A 20,508-nucleotide genomic window follows, 5' to 3' on the forward strand; every position below is an offset into this window, starting at 1 on the left:
TTCTGATAACATAACTGCACAGAAGTGAACACCCAAAGAACACCTTTCAGTGTATTAGAAATTATTTGACACCTTCAGACATATAAGTTAAAGCCAATCAGGCTGTATATAATGTAACACCAACAGAGAGAGAATAACATTCATTCTGAAATTATGTCCCTACCTGAATCTCTGTGTTTAGATACAAACTGGGAATGAATCCCTTTTTTTGCTTTCTTCTTCCTGGCACAGTTTTTTGTCTGACTACAAAACTTACCATCCCATCTTCTTTCTTAGTAAAATTTGTCTGTCCCAATGAATTCCTAAGCTAAGTCTTGTTTCTGACTCCATGGCAGTACAAAGAACAAATGCCAGCTTTAAAAGACACATAGCATCATGGATCCTGTTGCATGTGCAGGAGGTACAGTGTCAGTGTAGCCTCAGAAATAGGATCTTATTCAAAGACTGGTTATGAGCCCACAGGCTGCAATTGTTGACGTGCATGCTTGAGGAAAAGCAGCCACTGCACACATGCTACTGATCCCACAAAATCACTCAGCCTAACCACACTGCTTGCTTTCCCTCCACCTGTTAAGACCTGTACAATATATACATCTGTACACATCCAGCTTGTAGTAGCAGAATCCTAGGTAACAATTAGACACTTCCTTATAGCCCAGTTTTAATATGTGTGATGCAAAGGACTTTGAAACATGCATTGAAGAAAAAACAGAGTTATTCTAGATGTATTGTCTGTGTATTTTATTGATCAATATACAAGCATATACAGCATGTGTATGTGTCTGGATAAACATAGGTACACAAAATGTGTATGATGCATACAACAAACAAGGCCAGATTATCCGGTCTTGCAGAGATCTTTGGTCCAGCGCAGAACCTAAGACCAGGGAGGAGGCACACACAACGTTCAGAACTGTAACACTGTCTGTTCTTACAGCTGCCTGAGCCTCAGGGCACCCTCTGTAATGCCAATAGGTATCTATTTGAAAGCTAGTAATAGAGAAGATGGTTGCTTTTATCTTACCACTGATTATTCTGTTTTGATGAAACCACACCAGGTCAAACAAATCGTTGGGACCAGAGGCTGAGATTTGGGAAACCTGGGTAAAGACTAAAGAAAGAGCTCAGTAGGAGTCCTTGTTTTAGCCTTTGCTCACCCCCACACCTGCTGTACTTACACATCCCTCCTTTATTTGTTATTTATGTGTTTTATAATAAAAATGGTAAAATTGGTCAAATTGGTTATCAGGCACTTGGCTGTGTGTTTTACATAGGAAACCGCACGTGTGAGCTGAAAGAGAAGTGTAGTCCCACAGGGTATTCTGGGAAGAACAAGAGGTATAGTTACCAAATTTCTGATTACTTTACATTTTAACTTTTCAGGCTCATGAAAACAGAAAGAATACTGGTGATACAGCTATGACAGGCATATTCTGCTGTTAAAAAGTAACAAAATACATTTTAAGCCCTATTTTTTACCATAAAATACTGTCAGTTAATAACCTAGACCTGAATTTCTTCCTCTGTTGCAAGTTCGTAGCTTGGATCAATAAGACATGTTCCTATCATTTTCCCATCAGACACTACTGGAGAAGCAGAAGGTGTCTGCATGGTAAGTAAAGAGAGAGTAGGAGAAAATCTGGGGGTCATAGTCGGTGAAGGGTATCCATGATTGTGGATAATGGGAGGATAAGGGTATTTATCAAAAGCTTGCCCTGATATTATATTTGGCATTCTTGGGGGCACTGTCCTTATGCCAGGCTGTGCTACTGAAGTTATCAAGGGAGGAGGGAAAACAAGAGATTTCTTCTCCTGAGAGAAGCTGTGAATATGAACATTTTCATCTTTCAGTTCTGCAATATCATTAAACACTGAGGCAAGAGGCTGAAATCTGGGTTCGCAGCTCAGCACATAATCCCAGCTATAACCACCTCTGAGATCCTCATCTGAGGTGCCAACAGTTCCAAGCAAATCATACCCAGAGTCTTTCCCATCTGGCATCAGGACATAGTCTCTTGTGAAGTCTGTCATTATGCCTTCCTCTTTTATTCCAATTTTCATAAGTGTTTGAGACAAGATTTTGTGTGCATAGTCACAGGTTTCTTCCCTGCTTTCTCCTTTAATGGTCTGTACATTCTCCATGCTTTGCATGGTAGCTGTGACATCTGTTTCTCCAGAATGATAGGAGAACTGATCAGATTCTCTTGGGATCCCTGAATCTGGCATCTGCGAGCCGTGCTCGCTCAGTGCTGAGCCAATGCTTTTTCTGCAAGGACACTCATAGATCCGTTTGATTTCCTCGTCCTCTGCAGTCTCTCCTTCAGCAGAACCATGGCCACTGGAGTCTGAATGCCTGCAGGAGACATCATCATCCTTCCCCTCTCCGAGTCCTGCTAGGCTCAGCCATTTTGCTATAGCACCCATGGGAAGCATACTGCTCTCAGTACTTTGGATTTTCTGGCAGTCCTCGTCTTCTTTTATTGAATTCATATCAGCAGCTGAGGAGGATACTGGGTTTTTTTTCACACAAGCATTCATCTGATCTTTCTGCTTAAGTCTCAGAGTAAGTGTGATAAGACTGACGGCAAACAGCAGAAATACCATCAGTGAGATGGAAACACTCACTGTCAGACTGTGTGCTGACACTGTGGGATCACTCTCAGGAGAATTGGAAACATTTACAAAAACAGTGCATGCTGTGAACCTTGACACAATTTTGGGGCTATGAGCTCTTACCAACAATTTCAGAGTATCATCATTCCTTTTGATGCCATTTTTCCTTCTGTGAACACTCTGAGTCAAATAAATATTGCCACTGGTTTGATTCACAGAAAAGAATGGAGAAGGTTTTAGAAGGGAGTAATGAACAACTCCATCCAGTCCACCATCACTGTCTGATGCTGTCACTCTACCAATCAACTGGCCTGCTTCATTCTTGTCAGGGAGATTAAAGAAATAATGTTCTTGTGTAAACACTGGGTCAAATTCATCTCTCCCCTCAATATCTATCTGAACTGCAGTGGTAGCCAGTGAATCACCTTTGTCTTTTGCTTGGATTATGAGACAGTACCTATTTTGACTTTCATAGTCAAACATTTGCTTTGTATGAATATCTCCTGTTACAGGATCAATGAAGAACATGTCATGGTCTCTAGCAGCTTCACGATGAGCCAAACATGAAGACTGAATGGAGTAGGTAAGGCGCCCGTAGGAGCCTTTATCAAAATCCAATGCACAAACAGCACACACAAAAGAAAACGTAGGCAGATTTTCACTGACAGTGCAGCTCAGACTGGGAAACAAAAAAAGCGGGGCATAATCATTGTCATCTAGGACACTAATAAGAATAACAGCAAAAGCCATATTTTTTACATCAGTTCCACCATCTGTGGCTTGGATAACCAAAGTGAATTTCATGGTATCCTCATAATCCAGCTTTTTTGTCAAATTTACAGATCCTGTTCTACCATCCAAGCAAAAATGCCCTCTGTCATTCCCAGAGATGATAGCATAAGTGATCTCTGCGTTAGTGCCTGCATCACAGTCTTTCGCTGAAACTTCAGTGATGTGACTGCTTATGGGGATGCTTTCTTTGACATGAACATGATACTCTGGACTGCTAAATACTGGAGGGTTATCATTAACATCCAGCACAGTTATTAGCACTGTGGCAGTGGAATTCAAGGAAGGTGTTCCACGATCAGAGGCAAGGAGAACCAACTGGTGAGAAGCAGCTGTTTCCCTGTCAAGAGCACTGTTCAAAACAAGACTGCCGACAAGTCTGTAGGATGTTTCCAACCCCATGACACTTGTTTGTATGGAGAATAAATTCTCAGCATTGCCACCAATAATAGAGTATTCAACAAACGTGTTGTCACGCGTCCAATCACAGTCGATGGCTGAGAACAGGAGGACACTTTCTCCAACTGAGGCATCCTCATTCACGCTGAGATTGTACAGAACCTTTGTGAAGCGAGGGGCGCAGTTATTGACATCTTCTACATGTACCTCTAAGGAGGTAACTGCACTCAGAGGGGGACTGCCACCATCTGTGGCCTCTATCAGGAGACGAATAATGGAAATATTTTTCAGCTGCATAACTGGTTCTGTGGCAAACAGCGAACCTGAAAATAAAACAGAATTAACAAAAGCCCACACTTCACAGGCAAGTAAATGTGATTCCAAAAGCTGATTCTAAACAGCCATATTTGAAAATGACCCAGCTGTAATGGCCGTACACAACAAAATAACTCTCTTGCATCTAGAGAGTAGTGGGTCAATGTCTGAATGGACATCAGTAACAAGTGGCATCCCTCAGGGGTCTGTACTGGGACCAGTACTGTTTAATACCTTCCTCAGTGATATAGACAGTGGGATAGAGTGCACTCTCAGCAAGTGTGCAGATGACACCAAGCTGAGTGCTGCAGCTGACATGCCTGAGGGATGGGATGCCATCCAGGTGGACCTGGACAAGTCTAAGAAGTGGGTCCATGAACCTCATGAAGTTTAACAAAGAGGAGTGCAAGGTTCTGCACATGAATCAGGGCAACTTTTGATATTGACAGAGGGTGGGGGAGGAAGGGATAGAGAGCAGCCATGTGGACAAGGACTTGGGGGTATCAGTAGATGAAAACCTGGACATGACCCATCAATGGGCACTTACAGCCCAGAAAGCCAATTGTATCCTGGGCTGCACCAAAAGCAGCGTGGACAGCAGGGAGAAGGACATTATTCACTCCGTCTGCTCTTGTTAGAGCCCAACTGGTGTGCTGCATCCAGCTCTGGAATTCTCACCAAAGAAAACACATGGACCTGTTGGAGCGAGTCTAGAGGAGAGCCATAAAAATGATCAGAGGACTTGAGCCCCTCTCCTGTGAGAAAAGGCTGAGATAGTTCAGCCCAGAGAAGGCTCCAGGGAGATGTTATTTTGGCCCTAAAGTGGGTTTATAAGAATGGGAACAGACATTTTAGTAAGGCCTTTCGTGATAGCACAAGGAGTAATAGTTTTCAACCAAAAGAAGTAAATTCAGATCAGATATAAGGAAACATTTTTTCCGATGAGGGTGATGAAACACTGGAACACTTTACTCAGAAAGGTGGTAGATGCCCCATCCCCAGAAACATTCCAGGTCAGGTTGGATAGGATACTGAGCAACCTGACCTATGTGAAGATGTCTCTGCTCATTGCAGGGGGGTTGAACTAGAGGACCATTAAATGTCACATCCAAACTATTCCATGATGCTAAGAAATCATAGCTAATGCTGTGAAGGCAAGACCTCCCCTCAATGATGCAGTATCAAATACACATACTGCATTTAGACCAGAAGAAATACACGTGGTTTGGGGACAAACTGAGAACTCCAGTCTTTGATGCGATAGTTCCCCACTGATAATGGCAGATTTAGCAAAAACACAGTGGACTTTGGCCACCACAAATTTCCAGAACTCAAGTAATCACTGGCAACAGGTGAGAAAGCAACAGGACTCTTTGATTTATACTTAAAAAGCTGAACTAATAAACCATGCAGACTCACCATTCTTGTGATCAATGGAAAATCCCTCACAGGAAGAGAGGATTTTGTAGGAAATCATTCCATTATGTTCAGAATCTCTGTCTATGGCAGAGAGTGTCAGAACAGTGGCATCTATAGAAATGAGCTCTGGCAAGTTCACCTGACATATAAAATAAAAACAGAGCTTAATAAAAGATTTTAGATATTAAAAAATTTTGCCTTTATTTGATCTTATCAGAAAAACCCACACAATTTCCAGCTTTGGAAGTAGTTTTAGCTTCTTCTTCTGGGACAAAAACCAGAAAGATCTGAGATATTGAAAACTATGCCTTCAATATAGCCAAAATTCATAGTAAGCTTTAAACAGTAGTAAAATCCATCTAGTTCATTATGACAGCAAGTTCAGAAAATAAATGAATCACTTTTTTCAAGAGTACAGTTATGGACTGCAACTAAAGGTTTTTCCCCTTTCTTTCAAAACCCCCTTAATTTCCATACATGGAATACAGTCTGCAGTCCCTGTTTGGAGTATATGACTGAATGCTAAAAAAGCCAATATGTGCACCCTGAAAACTCCAGCACTAGGGCACTTAATCACCACTGGATTATTCCTAGAATTTAACTTTTCAAAATGCTTCCTTTTATTTCTTCTAGGAAACCAAGAAAGTCCATTCCCTTTTTAAGAATTTTCATTGTTTCAAGTTTCATACAGCACTTTTGTGACCAAAGTTTCCTTGCACCTCATAAAACCAACTTCAGATGAACAGTATGATATAGCAGCTACCTCTGTCATAACTTGAAGTGTTAGTTTAAGTAATTTAAACAGAGATTATATGTATATAATAACCACATACATATATTAAACTATATATGAGGAGCATAAATACGAAAACACTTGAAGGAACAATAAAAGGGTAAAAATACAGGATGATGAATAGGGAATTATACATATTGTCAACCAAAAAGAAGCAGTGCATCTTATTTGCCAAGCAACACATCAAAACATCAGGACTGTGGAAAGAGAAGCTCAGTAGTTTACATTAAAATAGTAAATAAAGCTACACTGTTTTGAATCAATTAATAATGCTCTCTATAACATCTGCTCCAATCTACAAAAAAGATTTCTTGCACTGGCACAAGAAAGTACTTGCCTAAACTACTGTCCAAAATCAGGCACATATGAGGATTGAGGAAAATAAAGGTCTAAAAACCACTTGAATATTAATAATGCATTTTTTTCCAGAATGTAGGTTTACTATTTGAAGTGGGAAATTTACACAAATTCTGTCCACTCAGGCACCCAAAAGTTTCACAAGTGCCTACAGTTTGTCCCAGAGGTATCTAAGTGATTAAACTACTGTGTCTGCACATGCTCAGAGGTAGAAAATTCTTTACTAGGCCAAATGTTTAGACTTATTTCTTTACTAAAACTGTCTGAGACTTAGAAATGGAACATTATTAAAACCAAGTCTTCTGTGGTGCCTCATATTTTTGGCTCTGAGGACATCTACCACACACAGAAAGCATCAAGTCAAACAGCTCAGTTCACAGGACTGAAAAATGGCTGGGGCAGTTGGGTACCTCCAAGGTGCAATCTTTAGTCAGAGTAGGATCACCTAAAACAGGGTGCCTACGACTACATACTGCTGAGTTTTGAATACCTCCAGAGACAGAGACTCCCCAACCTCTCTGGAAGACCTGTGCCAATACTTAGTCACTGTTAGTATTTGAAAGGGGAAAAAAAAAGGTGCTTCCTGATGTTTAAACAGAACTTCTTGTACATCCATTTGCACCTACTGCCTCCTGTCCTGTCACTGGACACAACAGAGAAGACTTTGGTTTGCCCATCTTTACTTGCCCACGCTAGTATTTACTAGAGCCTCCTCTTCCTGAGGCTGAAACATTTCTTTATGTAGAGGGTGGTCAAGCACAGGAACAGCTTTCCTCAAGAGGTGGTCAATACCTCAAGCCTGTCCATGTTTAAGAGGCATTTGGCCAATGCCCTTAACAACATGCTTTAGCTTTTGGTCAGCCCTGAAGTGGTCAGGCACTTGGACTAGATGGTGTTTGTAGATGCCATGAATCCCAAACTATTCTATGACTCAATGATTCTATTTTATATATGCTCCACTTTTCTTGATCTCCACTTTTCTTTATGGCCCACAGCTGTCCATAGTCACTAAAAGATTTGTTTTCCCTGTTGGATAACTTCACTTCTACAACAGTACCGGTTCAAATGCTTATCGAGGAGTCCAAAAGCTGAGCTCTGTACCCTCCTCAGTCTCAAGGGATGTTAGGGAGGTCAAAACTCATATCCTTCACTCCCTCGGTGAGTGCTATTGCTATAAGGCAGCATTACACATTGCAAACTTTATGTGCATCATCTACCACAAGGGCATTTGCTACACCTCTGTGGAGTTGTGTAACTGCAAAGGAAGAAATTCATGCCATAGTAACTGGGGCAGTATAAAACCAACTTGTTTAGCATTATATCTCAGAAGAAAGAAGTTCTGAACACGGGACCCTGCTCCCCAAACTGGATTGGATTGGATTGTATCCAGTATTGTATCCTAGCGATGATTGCATGCTTTATGATCTAGCATTCACACCAATTGCTGTCTGAAGACAGAAACCACAAACATTGAAACTGAATAGTTTCCTCAGTCCTTTTAGCAGAATTCTTAGGAAGGGGCTGGAGGTCCCTAGAAGAGCTCTGCTCTGTTTCTGCTCAGTAATAGCTGGCAGAGACCTTTCTTCTCAGTTCTCACAGGCATTCAAAGACAAATATGAACAAGCACCCCTACTATTTATCGTCCTGTATGGAAAGATACCACATGCTGATTGTTCATTTGCCATGTTCCCACCTGATAAAAATCTTGAGTAAACACTGGAGGGTTATCATTGATATCCAAAACAAGGATGGTGAGTTCTGCTTCTGTTTGATGCACAGAATCTGAAACTATGATATGCAGCGTATACACAGCAGTTTCTTCAAAATCTAATGGTTCCACCACTGTGATGACACCAGTGTGCTGATCGATGGCAAATTTAATTTCAGGACTAATATCATAAATAAAACCAAACTGAAGTGCTGGCCTGGAGTCTGCATCACTTGCTGACACTTGAGTCACTATAAAACCAGGCAGGGCATCTGAAACAATAATTTTGAGAATAAGTCAGAGTTAAAAGATAACGTTACAATTTCTGAAGATTTTGCCTATTTTGTAATATTGACCCTTGGATATATGTAATCTTTCTGTATAGCTTTTGATGTATTTAAACTTTGTGTTTTACAATAATCACAATATCCAGAAAAGCTATGGAAACAGTAGTGTATTTCTTCAAAGGTATGTGCTGTATCCCAATTTTAATTTGGGTTTTCTTTAGGCTTTGCCAGATCCAGTGTAGTCATAACAGTTTCTTCACCAGCAGCAGGAACTTACATGGTTTTCCACAAGCATTTACTGAACAATGCGACAAGAATATTTAACTGAGGCATTAGAGACCCTGATCTGTGTAGAACCAGGAAATGCAATTCTGGAGCTTTTCCAAATGAGGAGCAGGCCACTAGAGAGAAACAATGCCTGCAGACAGACCTACATGGCACAAAAATGTGAAGAGATGAAGGTATAATCCTACGAGATTGAGAAACTGGATACAGACAGCTTTTGTCATGGGCCAATTTGACAGTACCAGATATTGCAAACTGAGCCTATTAGTGATCATTTCACAAAGCCTGGAACTAACAGAAGCTAAACCATTTCTCATTTGCATGCCTTGGGCATGAAGCCTCAAAAATACTGTGTTATGTCCTAAAGCAAGTGTTCTTAAACAGAATACAAAATACTAATTAAGTAACCTGTAGTTGACAGCCACTGTGCATCTATGAATTCTGTATTTGTCATTACCAGTGGCATGTAAATGTAGGAAAGACTAAAATATATCAGACAAGACAAACTTGATATCTTGTGTTAACAGGAGTACTGGTGTTTATAAGTTTTCTGCTGTGTATCTTAATGGATTCACATGTAAGATGCCTGTATTTGAAAATTACAGGCCCAGGAGTCAAGCTGTGCAGATGTGGAGCTAATATCACACAACACACAAGACGCATGCTGGGATGAGAACTCAGGAGGTCCTGAGTCCTTCTCTTAATGATCATCAACTGGATTTAGCTACAGAGTTTGAGTAACAGTTCATTCAAATGTATAAGAAGTATTTCTTTCATCACAATGAAGTTCAAAATGTCTCATTTCCAGCAATGGTGGTTTTAACACCAAACATCTTTATTGGAGAAGAGCAGAAATCAAAGACATATGAAGAGTACAATACTGAAAATGAACAGATTAAAGCGGTATTTCTGCAGATTTTTTTCCTCCTCCTAAATAGCCTATGGTTTTATTCCAAACTATTCACAATGTATAAAGATTAAAAATAATGACTCTGAGAATAAAAGCAGATCAAAATTTTCTTTGATATTTCATCTTTAATACTATCCATTATAATTTTTACTATAGTTGTTTGGTTACACAAATCACCAAAAGCACTGAATCATTATCTGAGAATTCCTAGCCTTAGGAATTAGGAAGGAAACTTAGCTGTACTTTCACACTTACTTTCTGGGACCTCCACTTCACCTGGTGGTTGGACAACTGGAGCATTGTCATTAACATCTAACACTTGTATCATCACAACAGTTGTGGCAGAGAGTCTGGGGTTTCCGTTATCAGCAGCTTGTACAACCAACCTACAATTAAAGGAGGCACGAATTGTCACTTTTGATAAGAAATCACTGAATTATCCACCACTATTATAATCAGGGGAAGTTTTAAACCCAAAAAGAATAGCCATTTCTGTTCCTCACTGAAATTCTTAAATTCCATCTTTCATTCTGTAAGGTTGACTGTGCACCGTTTTACTTTTTCATTTTGCAGGAAAAATGTCCAGGAGACTCTACGTAGCAAAAGAATGGTAAAATCATACAAAGAAAGGGAAGTGTTCATCTGTACTCATTGAATCCAGTTTCATACCAAATGTATGTGATTAAACATCTCTTTCAAATAGGACACAGTTCTCCCGTTTGTAGTTCAGAGCAGGAATTAAAACCTTAGTACTAAATTATCATTTGCAGGAACTTGACTCTCCTCATTATTTATAAAGGAACAAAAGGGATGTGGAAATTGGAAAATACAAAAACATCTAAAATAGTATTCAGCCAAAATGCCTGCAGACACAGAGTAGCCCTTCCATTACATTATAAATGCAAGTGATAAAGTGAAAACCCTGAATACATGTGCCATTTCACAATGGCAAAGTTCCCACTGATTTTAGTGGGATCAGAATCTTGCTGTCAGGTTAGAAGAATTTTGACTTTAAACTTCCATTTCACGTCTGCATAAGGATGGGTTGTAAATTCTGTAAACAACCTTTTCATTTCCACAAACAATGTAGCAAAGAAAATAGTGAGCAGCAACATGATAAACATGGATAAAAGGTTTACTCTTTGTGGGAATCAGTTTATGAACAATAAAAAGCAAATGTGAACTGAGATTATTTGGAAGACTTTACCACTTCCCAGCAGGGAAGACTCCAGAAATGAATTCAAAATTAAATCTAACTCAACAGGTGACCTTAAAAAAAAAAAGAAAAGGAAACAACTAACTAAGCTAAAGGATATACAGGCTAAAGCTGAGCATCTCAATCAAATGTTTTATGTACTAACAACTGTTTTCATGTTGTGCCACATATTTTTGCCTCCCCGAAGATCTCCTAAACACTTTATTTCTCCATCTTTCTTCTAAGTAACAGTTAAAAAGTGTCAAGTACATATTTTACTTCCTAAATGTTCACTTGACAATATGGATTACCAAGGCTGTAACTCAAGCTGTGGCTTACAGCATTTCCATTCCTTAACCACACCAGCTCTGCTCTGGGTATCCTTGTGGTTTCTGATCCAACAGAAGATAACTTAAATTGCAGGCTAGTATTCAATCAGTGACCATGCATAATTCCATATAGAAAGTGTATTTTTTCTAGAATGAATATTGGTAAGGTATACATATGGAAATATTTTACTAAAAATAATCACTTTCTAAGGTTTCAGGAAAAAAACCCTCTCATAAAAACATTTTAGCCAAGGCATTAAAATCAAGGTTCTGTCAACACTTTCATTTTAAGCCCTCTTGTAAGGGACTTAGAACTCCTGGGGATGAAAATGTTCAATTCAGATATATAAACAACTCCCTGCAAATTGGAAAAAACAACAGTAACATTTTGACATCAAACAGGAAATAGTTTTGAAAGCTTCTTTTGTAATTCACTTTTCACCTAACAATGTACCCATTAATAACTTGCTTTAGAGAGAAGGAATATGAAGCCACAGATTCCCTGAACAAACTGTCAAGGTCTAGAATTCTAACATAGATACTGAAATAAATCACTCTCCCATTTAAAGAGCTATATGAGAATTATTATTCTCTCATGTTCAACATTTCACCAACAGTAAACATCCTTCCTTTGAAGGACTTATTCCAGGTGTTCTTTTAAAGCATTTGTTACAAATAAAATGTACTATTTAAATTTTTGAAAACCAGAATTGATGTTTTTGATTCAGTGAAAAACTGAAAAAAACCCTCCAAATTAAGTGCCACATGTATTAATTTAAAACAAAGTATTTTGGGGACATTATTATCAAATCAGCCTGGTATTACAAAACCACCACACACTCTGTCAATATTCTTGGATGTGGTTTTCTACAAGTCATTCTCATTCATAAGAATCCTTATTGGATGTTTAAAACTTTCAGGTCCCACAGGACAGTAAAATGTGCAAGCATTTTAACTGATACCACAATCAGGCGGGGAAAAAAAAGGCAACTTTTACTGGCACATACACAGAAATAATACTTTCTGTGGAGATTGCAGTACTTAAAATGGGTCTATTAATGAATCCTCATAGTCATATTTTCTCTTCAAGGTGCTATTTATTTGTTTTCTAAATCCAACTATGGAATGACCCATAAAGAAAAACTGTCATGTCCACTTGACCATATATATTCAGAGTTTCAGAAAAACTGGAAAAAATTAATACTTTGTACAAGACAGGTTATAAATAGAAACAGTTTAAAAAGAGTCTCTATCACATTATTGATTAGAAACTTTGAACTACCTACCAAATAAAATGAGAACATATCTCTATTTCTTGGATTTGATTTGAGTGTTTTCACTGTGTCTTTATAAAGTACATTTCCAGAGAAGGAGTGGCTGTACAGTTATTAAAAAACTAAAATCCAGGAACTGTCATTGTTCCTATAGTGAATAATCACACTTAGATCAATAAGTGTTGTCATTGATTAAACTAGACTATATTTCTTTCTCTAAATTTGGTAACTACACAAGAATCTACAGTACAAATGGGCAGCTTTAGAGCTGTTCTCAGTGCTGTCTGGCTTGCACCCAGGTTCTGTGGGTAATGGATATCAACAGGAAACGATGAAATATGTAACATTAATATCCTCAAATTAGACTAGACAAAAAGAATACATTTGTATGAGAACCTTAAATACAAACCTGTAAGATGAAGTGTTTTCATAATCTAGGCCTGTATTAGTTGCTAGAATTCCTCGCGCTGAATCAATCAGAAATGTTGCATTTTCATTACCAGACACAATTGAGTATTCAGTTTCTCCATTCAGCCCACTGTCAAGGTCAGTTGCAAATACCTGTTTGTGAGCAAACCTGAGGCTTAATTAAAAACAGTAGAACATGATTTCAGAAGGAAAATCCTTATACTACACTCAGATATTTCTGATTACTTTCCTTTCAACTGCACATATTTAAATAAATCCTCATCTTTGTCCCCAGCTTGAGTGTTGTGTAAGGTCACAAAATCTGCTCATGAACTGCAATGGGCTGCACATGAATGAGTAATTTGAAATTCAGCTACATAAAGTATTAGGGCTGAATGCAATAATTTTACTATTAGGTTGCTGTTAGAATGCTCTCCCTGTTGAGCACATAAAAATGCACTTTCTCAGTGGTACAGGACTGACCTTTAAAGTATTGCTGCTATACAAACAGATAAAGGATAAAATAATTAAACTACTATGTTTTCAGAGCTTTCATAGAATAGTTCATTAATTACCTTTTAAAAATATCAACCAGAAAATGTAAAAAGGGCAGAGGTAATCTTTAAAGATTTGCCAACAGAATAAGGAACATTCAGCAGGAGTGAACAGGTTTCTCAAAGAGTCCTCTTACTCTTTGAAGAGTCATCTTTGTATTTTTTTGTCGCTGAACAAGCATTATAATGAGTCTGGGATCCAAAACATAGCAGAGGCAACCAGTCAGATTGAATAAAGGAAACATAATAGAATGTATTCTGTCATAAAATTTTGATTACACATCTGGCTTGACTGCCTTTTGATTTTTCTCCATTCCTGGACATATGTTTCTCTAAATAGAATGTCCATCAGTTTCTAATCACTTTGCCCTGGAGGCATTTGTAGCTTTTCGTTTATTTATTCTCTAGAGAGGGAATATCTTTAGTACCTAACATGACCCTCACCGTGACCTGACTTGCAATGCAAGAACATGTACTGAGGAAATTATGTGTTCTTCTAGTCCAACTGATGTCTTCTTTTGCTCTAACACAGCCAGCTGGAAACATTTTGGGAGAATGGACCCATTCAGAGGAAGAAGTGTTTGCACATTTAAATTAAGACAAGCTGCTCTTTAGGCATCAGATTTTAAATTGAACACTTGGGTTTGACTCTACTAGTCTGATGAGTAGAAAGTATTCTTTTTATTGCTATAGTCCTTTCAGTAGATGCATTAATACAAGACCCAGCCTATATTGTAACCAGAACCACAGATTTGAATGGTATTTTTCAATTGCTTGAAGATAGAAACAGAATTTTTAAAAAAAAGAGAATTTAAATTCCAGGTGCAGAGTTATCCAGAAGATACAGAATTCTCTTTCAGCTCAACAGACCTGAATGAATGATCTGATCTGAAATACGGTCTAGAAAAAAAGAATCATGTAATATTTTAGATATCCAAGCAGACTAGTAGCAACACCAAGAACCCTACTCCTAGTTTTTAAGACAGAGTGGTCCAGAACAGAGCTAACAGGATTGTAGTGATGAACAGATCAGCCAAACTTCTTTTGAACTGCAGCACTGTGCTTGGGGAGATACACTTCCACTTACCTGTATGATGTCTGTTTTAGGACTCTGGCCTTCCCATATTGATGCTTTGTAATAGCTTTGCTCAAATTTAGGTGCATTGTCATTCACATCTTGAATCAAAACTGTCACTCCACAGAACACTGAATTGAAGTTATTTTCAGCCAAAATTGTAAGATGTATTTTACACTTATCTTCATAATCAAGGTACTTTGGCTCTTTTACTGTGATTGTGCCTGGTTTATTATAAGAAAAAAAAATCTCAAGATGTGACACACTCATTCAGGAAAAAACAAATGTACAAATGCAGTTATGAAATTACGAAAATATATGGTCACCTCCACTGAATGCAGGACAGAATTCCAGCAAGCTTGCCATTGTGTTCTTTTTCTACCTACCAACAACCCAACATGGTAGATACTGAATAGATCTTGGATAGCTAAGTTTTCACCAACCACCACTACACTGGCAATTTCCAAAAACTAAGCCAATTTACTAGCAGAGGAATAGAGACAAAGTGTCTGCATGATGTTTCCTCCTTGGCACACAACAGTGAGACACCCATCTCAGAAAAGACCCTTGTCCCTCATCTGACAGTGGCTACATCTGCCCCTCTACCAAAATCCACATCAGGAAACAGCTGTAGCAATTTCTGTACCTGACTGACACACAGCAAAACATTCACTCCTTCTGATGCAGCGAGCCCCCTTCCCCTGAGCTGTTATTCCATCAAAAATAAACAAAGAATGAGACTTATTGAGATGACAAGCACAACTGGCCACCTCCACATTAAACATGAAATGTCCTTGGAAATCCATAGACATTATTTCAAAGTTCTAGGAATATACTCATAATTCTGCATTACATCTAAGCATAAAACATACTTGATTTGTATATTAACTTTCATTAAAATTCAAATTCAGTTTTGCAGGGACTTTTCAGTAATGATGTCATGAATTTTGTTATCCCAAACTTGGGTTATCATAAGAATGCATCAACTGTGGCTCCCCAAACTAGTGCTTTTTATTTTTTATTTTCTAGGATAAGCAAACATTAACTACTGTTTATGAACCTGTGTCTTGAACATAAAGATTTCAAAGGTGTTTTATTTTCAGCACAACACTTAAAAATATCACATTCTGTTTACAGAGGAAAGAAAACAGACAGTGGCAGAAGACATAAATTTCCAGATGACTGAGAGCAAACTGAAAGGCTCTAGAGTAGACTGAAACAAATAATCAAGTTTGAGGTACACCACCTAGGAGGAACATGTGAAAGAGCCAGAGTTGCTCATTCTTCAGAAGCTCACTTGAAGAAAAAACAGGGTAACAATCTTCAAATACGCAAATAATAGGGGGGCTGGCTTTGTCTCATGTCTACTCTTACTAGATTAAGAAGTAATAAGTTTAAAACATGTCAGCATACATTCAGAAAAATATGAATAAAAACTTTCCAACTGCCAAGGCTTTTGCAGACTTGTAAGATGGTTTGCAGAATCACTGTCCCTGATGGTTTTTAAGGAGAGTACAAATTTCTGTCATATTTTGGCACAATTGATTCCCCTCCTGCATCAGAGGGACAGACTAATTAATGTCTTTGAGTCACCTCCTACTCTTTCTACAATTCTACAGCATAATAAAAAATTTAAAATGGTATAAAGTCTTCTTCAAAATGTGGTTAATTAACATCAGTGCTTGAAAAGGCAAGTAGAGCAGACCTTTGGCTGTTCAGAACATGAATTACAGGGCATTGATAAGGCTCAAAAGACTTCTGCTGTAGAAGCAAGGGGTAGAGAATTACTGGTGTCAAAATTATGCTAATGTAAGCACTGCTCTTCAAAAGTCTTTAAAGGTTGAACTTAAATTAATTTTTTCTAAGAAACACAAGAGAGGCTTCAGAAGAAAGGAAACAGAAGAAACCACAATGGATCAAATGTCTCAAAAGACTTGTGACATTCACTGCCATAGAAATTCCACTCCTGTTTGGGAAGACATTGCTTATGAGATCCTTCAAAGCATCATGTAACCATTTTTCAGCCTAGCTTGAAAAAAAGAGAAAATACTATTTGAATTTTCTTTTTTTTTTTAAGGTGATATTGGAGAAGATTCATTTCCTTAGTAAAAAATCTGTAAGATGTTCTTTAAGGCTAATCTCTCTAGTTTTATTTCAGTGAAATAAGAAGGACTTGAAAATCAAAAGTATGCACTTCAAGCACCCCTCATCTAAAAAAATTGTTCTAGTGTCATGCCATTTGTTGTCTGGAGACATCAGGATAATCAGAGGTTAAAGTCTTCAGAAAGTCAGGGATTTAAAGCTATTTATTAAGGGTACAAATATTTACACTGTTTCTGAGGAAAACTGCTTACACTGTCTATATGCCATCCCAAAAAGAGAGACTGCAGCTATTCAGAAAGCAAACTTATTGCAGACGTTTAGGAGCTGAGAGGTAACCAGAGTAGCTGTGCTCTCTTACGAGCCTTAGAGGAGAAAATGTAAGTGTACATGGGGAACAGCTCACCCTCCTGCACCTGAAATTCCTGACAGAAGAGCAGGTGAAAGCAGAACTGATGCAGAACACAAATACAATCACAAAAAAATAAACAGACTTGACTTTAAAATGTGTTGGTGTTTGCCTGGAACAAAGAGCATTAAAATCAACAAGAGTCTAAAGCTTCTACTTTAGAACTGTTTTGAAGGATTTTGTTTATTGAGTTTTTGGGAAACTGTATGATGAGAAACAAGCTGGAATCTCAGCTTGAATCACAAAGCAGTAGTTTATCAACTCCCAGCACCTGGTGATCAGTAGTAAATCAGAACTGAGTATTTTAAACAGGTATACTGGTGCTCAATTTCTTTTTACATCAAGTTTACGACAGTACTAATGACCTGCTCAATGTAACAGAATTATTACTAGGGAGTACTCTTAAGATATCTAGCCCTTGTTCTTGTGGTAGGAACTTGCTAATGCTCCAAAATACACACAGACAAGCTATTTATTAAGGGTACAAATATTTACACTGTTTCTGAGGAAAACTGCTTACACTGTCTATATGCCATCCCAAAAAGAGAGACTGCAGCTATTCAGAAAGCAAACTTATTGCAGACGTTTAGGAGCTGAGAGGTAACCAGAGTAGCTGTGCTCTCTTACGAGCCTTAGAGGAGAAAATGTAAGTGTACATGGGGAACAGCTCACCCTCCTGCACCTGAAATTCCTGACAGAAGAGCAGGTGAAAGCAGAACTGATGCAGAACACAAATACAATCACAAAAAAATAAACAGACTTGACTTTAAAATGTGTTGGTGTTTGCCTGGAACAAAGAGCATTAAAATCAACAAGAGTCTAAAGCTTCTACTTTAGAACTGTTTTGAAGGATTTTGTTTATTGAGTTTTTGGGAAACTGTATGATGAGAAACAAGCTGGAATCTCAGCTTGAATCACAAAGCAGTAGTTTATCAACTCCCAGCACCTGGTGATCAGTAGTAAATCAGAACTGAGTATTTTAAACAGGTATACTGGTGCTCAATTTCTTTTTACATCAAGTTTATGACAGTACTAATGACCTGCTCAATGTAACAGAATTATTACTAGGGAGTACTCTTAAGATATCTAGCCCTTGTTCTTGTGGTAGGAATACACAAAATACACACAGATACCTGAAAAAATTATAAAATGTACCTGTAACAGGGTGTACGGAGAATATTTCCCGGTCACTGAAGATGCTGTATTTTATGTCTTCTCCTGTAAATTTGTGTTCATAGGCTTCTACTGTTAGAAGTGATGTACCTATGGAAGAAATAAGACATTTGCATCATGTTTACCCTAGAAGGTTTTGTTCTAATTTTATAGCATTGATATTAATAGCAGATGCACAACTACATACTAGGTTAGGTGCTCACTCATTAGTTTAATAGACAATAAGAATAATTCCCCATGATTTTTCCTATAATGCAAATTCATAGCCAAAGCACTGCCTATCCCTCCTTCCTCAGTAAATTACACATCTTATAACAACTTTACTTGCCTAAATAAAATTATGAGATATAACCTTTCCTAATTGCAAACTCACAGGAATCACTGGACTTCTCTCTTACCTGAAGTCTTATCTATTTTTTTTTTGTTGTTGTTGTTTTGGTGCATCAGGTCGCCCACAAATGACCAGAAAGATCTATTTTTTTTTTTTTTTGTTTTTTTTTTTTTTTTTTTTGGTTTTTTTTTTCTCCATTTATCAGGATTCAATTTGGGTTTTTGAACAGTACCTTAAATTAAACACCCTTCAGAATTTTAATTAGTCACCTTTTGACAAAGAGAAAGAAAAGATGAAACTATGTGCATAGCTGTGTGTCAATTCACATGGACTCCAAATTCCATGAAAAGACCAATAATTTAATATAGAATGCAGGAGACATGAAATACAAATCCTTTTTGGAATAAAATAAAAGGGAAAATGTGGAACTCAATAAATTATCCTGCTCAGAACCATCACATTTAACAAAAATATAGTAAATTTTATCACAACCTCCAAATAATTATTCTTTTCAAGTGACTTACGAAATTGTCTAGCATATATGGCCATTGGTTTTAATGTTTTTAAATATTTAATTAAATTGTAATTGTTTCCATGCAGCTGTGATGGAATGAGGCAACCTGAGCTCTTTCAAACAGCATTAGAGGCAACTAGTTATTTTATCACAAAGGTCATAGTCAGTGTCCTGGATGCCACAGGAAAAGACTTTAGTATAAAAAATGAGAGGAAACATTGTTTTTACAACAATCCAATAACTTTTTTTCTTTCAGCAGTTACATATTATATTTTAGAAACCAGGATTTTTCAATTAAGGGTTTACTATTTGCTCTCAAAATCTGTCTGCCAAAAGAAAAAGTATGCCAAATTTGACATGTGATTTTCTGTACTTGTCAATGTACTTGTAAGATATTTACTAGAAAAGCTCTGGAATCAACATCTATCTGTTCAATATGTAAAGAGAGATATATGAATGTTGACCTAGAGTTTTTTAGGAACTAAAATAAGGGGCCGCAGGTAGAATTTTCATTGCCAAGCAAATTTGATTTATTACAGAAAACTGCAAGGACAATCATTCACACCATCCTCAGAGCAGAGTTAGAGATAAAAACTCCACAGTCTGAAGGTTTTTGTCTTTATCTTTTAACACTCTCTGCATCTTTTTGTTTGTTTAAGAAGAAATACTACCAGAAATAAAGGAAGCAGCAGCATTTCTACTTGAATCCTTGTTTTTCAGAGGTTAGGTTAATAAACTCTTTTTCTGAGTCCTCATATCCTAATCTTTAAGCTCCACATTTTTCATGCAGATAGAATTGTTTAAAGCTTCTTTTATAGCAGAGTAAAAATCTCTTTTCTAATGCCCTTCACAGAAAATGATTCCTCCAGACAGTGAATTTTTACAGTTCATTGTCAAAAAACTTGACCAAAGTGTGAGGTCAGCTGTGACATAAGCAGGCCCTATACAGATAAAAAGCAATAGAAATCGTCCATCTGCTGGAACTCGCCATTCCAATCACACTCAATTCAGACATTGCCTCAAGCAGAGGTCACATCATGCAGCCCTTAACAGAGTAAAATCAGGGAAAGGGAGCTTTCTCCCTGCAAAACACATTGAGGCTGAGATCAGCACTGAATAGATAGAGCAAGGCAGCAGGGAGATCAGGTTCAAAGCAAAAGCAGTCAGATTGGCTTGAAATGCTAGGCAATTGACCTCTGAATTAGTAAAAAATATTGAAAGACATGAAGAGTGATGTAAAATATGTAAATCCAGGTTTTTTTCAGTTTAAT

At 37.7% G+C, this 20,508-nt stretch overlaps 1 protein-coding gene across 1 annotated transcript in view; it reads right to left on the minus strand.

Annotated features, from left to right (window-relative positions):
* Positions 1-1,503: 1,503 nt before the first annotated feature.
* DCHS2 (dachsous cadherin-related 2) overlaps positions 1,504-20,508 on the minus strand; it is a 102,309-nt gene continuing 83,304 nt past the window's right edge. The window contains exons 14-20 of the mRNA XM_041480135.1: positions 18,375-18,482; positions 14,723-14,934; positions 13,083-13,234; positions 10,131-10,261; positions 8,379-8,665; positions 5,536-5,674; positions 1,504-4,124 (exon numbers count right to left, since the gene is read on the minus strand). Coding sequence (XP_041336069.1) covers positions 1,504-4,124; positions 5,536-5,674; positions 8,379-8,665; positions 10,131-10,261; positions 13,083-13,234; positions 14,723-14,934; positions 18,375-18,482 — 3,650 coding nt within the window. The remainder of the gene's footprint in view (positions 4,125-5,535; positions 5,675-8,378; positions 8,666-10,130; positions 10,262-13,082; positions 13,235-14,722; positions 14,935-18,374; positions 18,483-20,508) is intronic.

Source organism: Pyrgilauda ruficollis, unplaced genomic scaffold (genome assembly GCF_017590135.1).
Source record: "Pyrgilauda ruficollis isolate IOZ18807 unplaced genomic scaffold, ASM1759013v1 scaffold5, whole genome shotgun sequence".
Taxonomy (NCBI): Eukaryota; Metazoa; Chordata; class Aves; order Passeriformes; family Passeridae; genus Pyrgilauda; species Pyrgilauda ruficollis.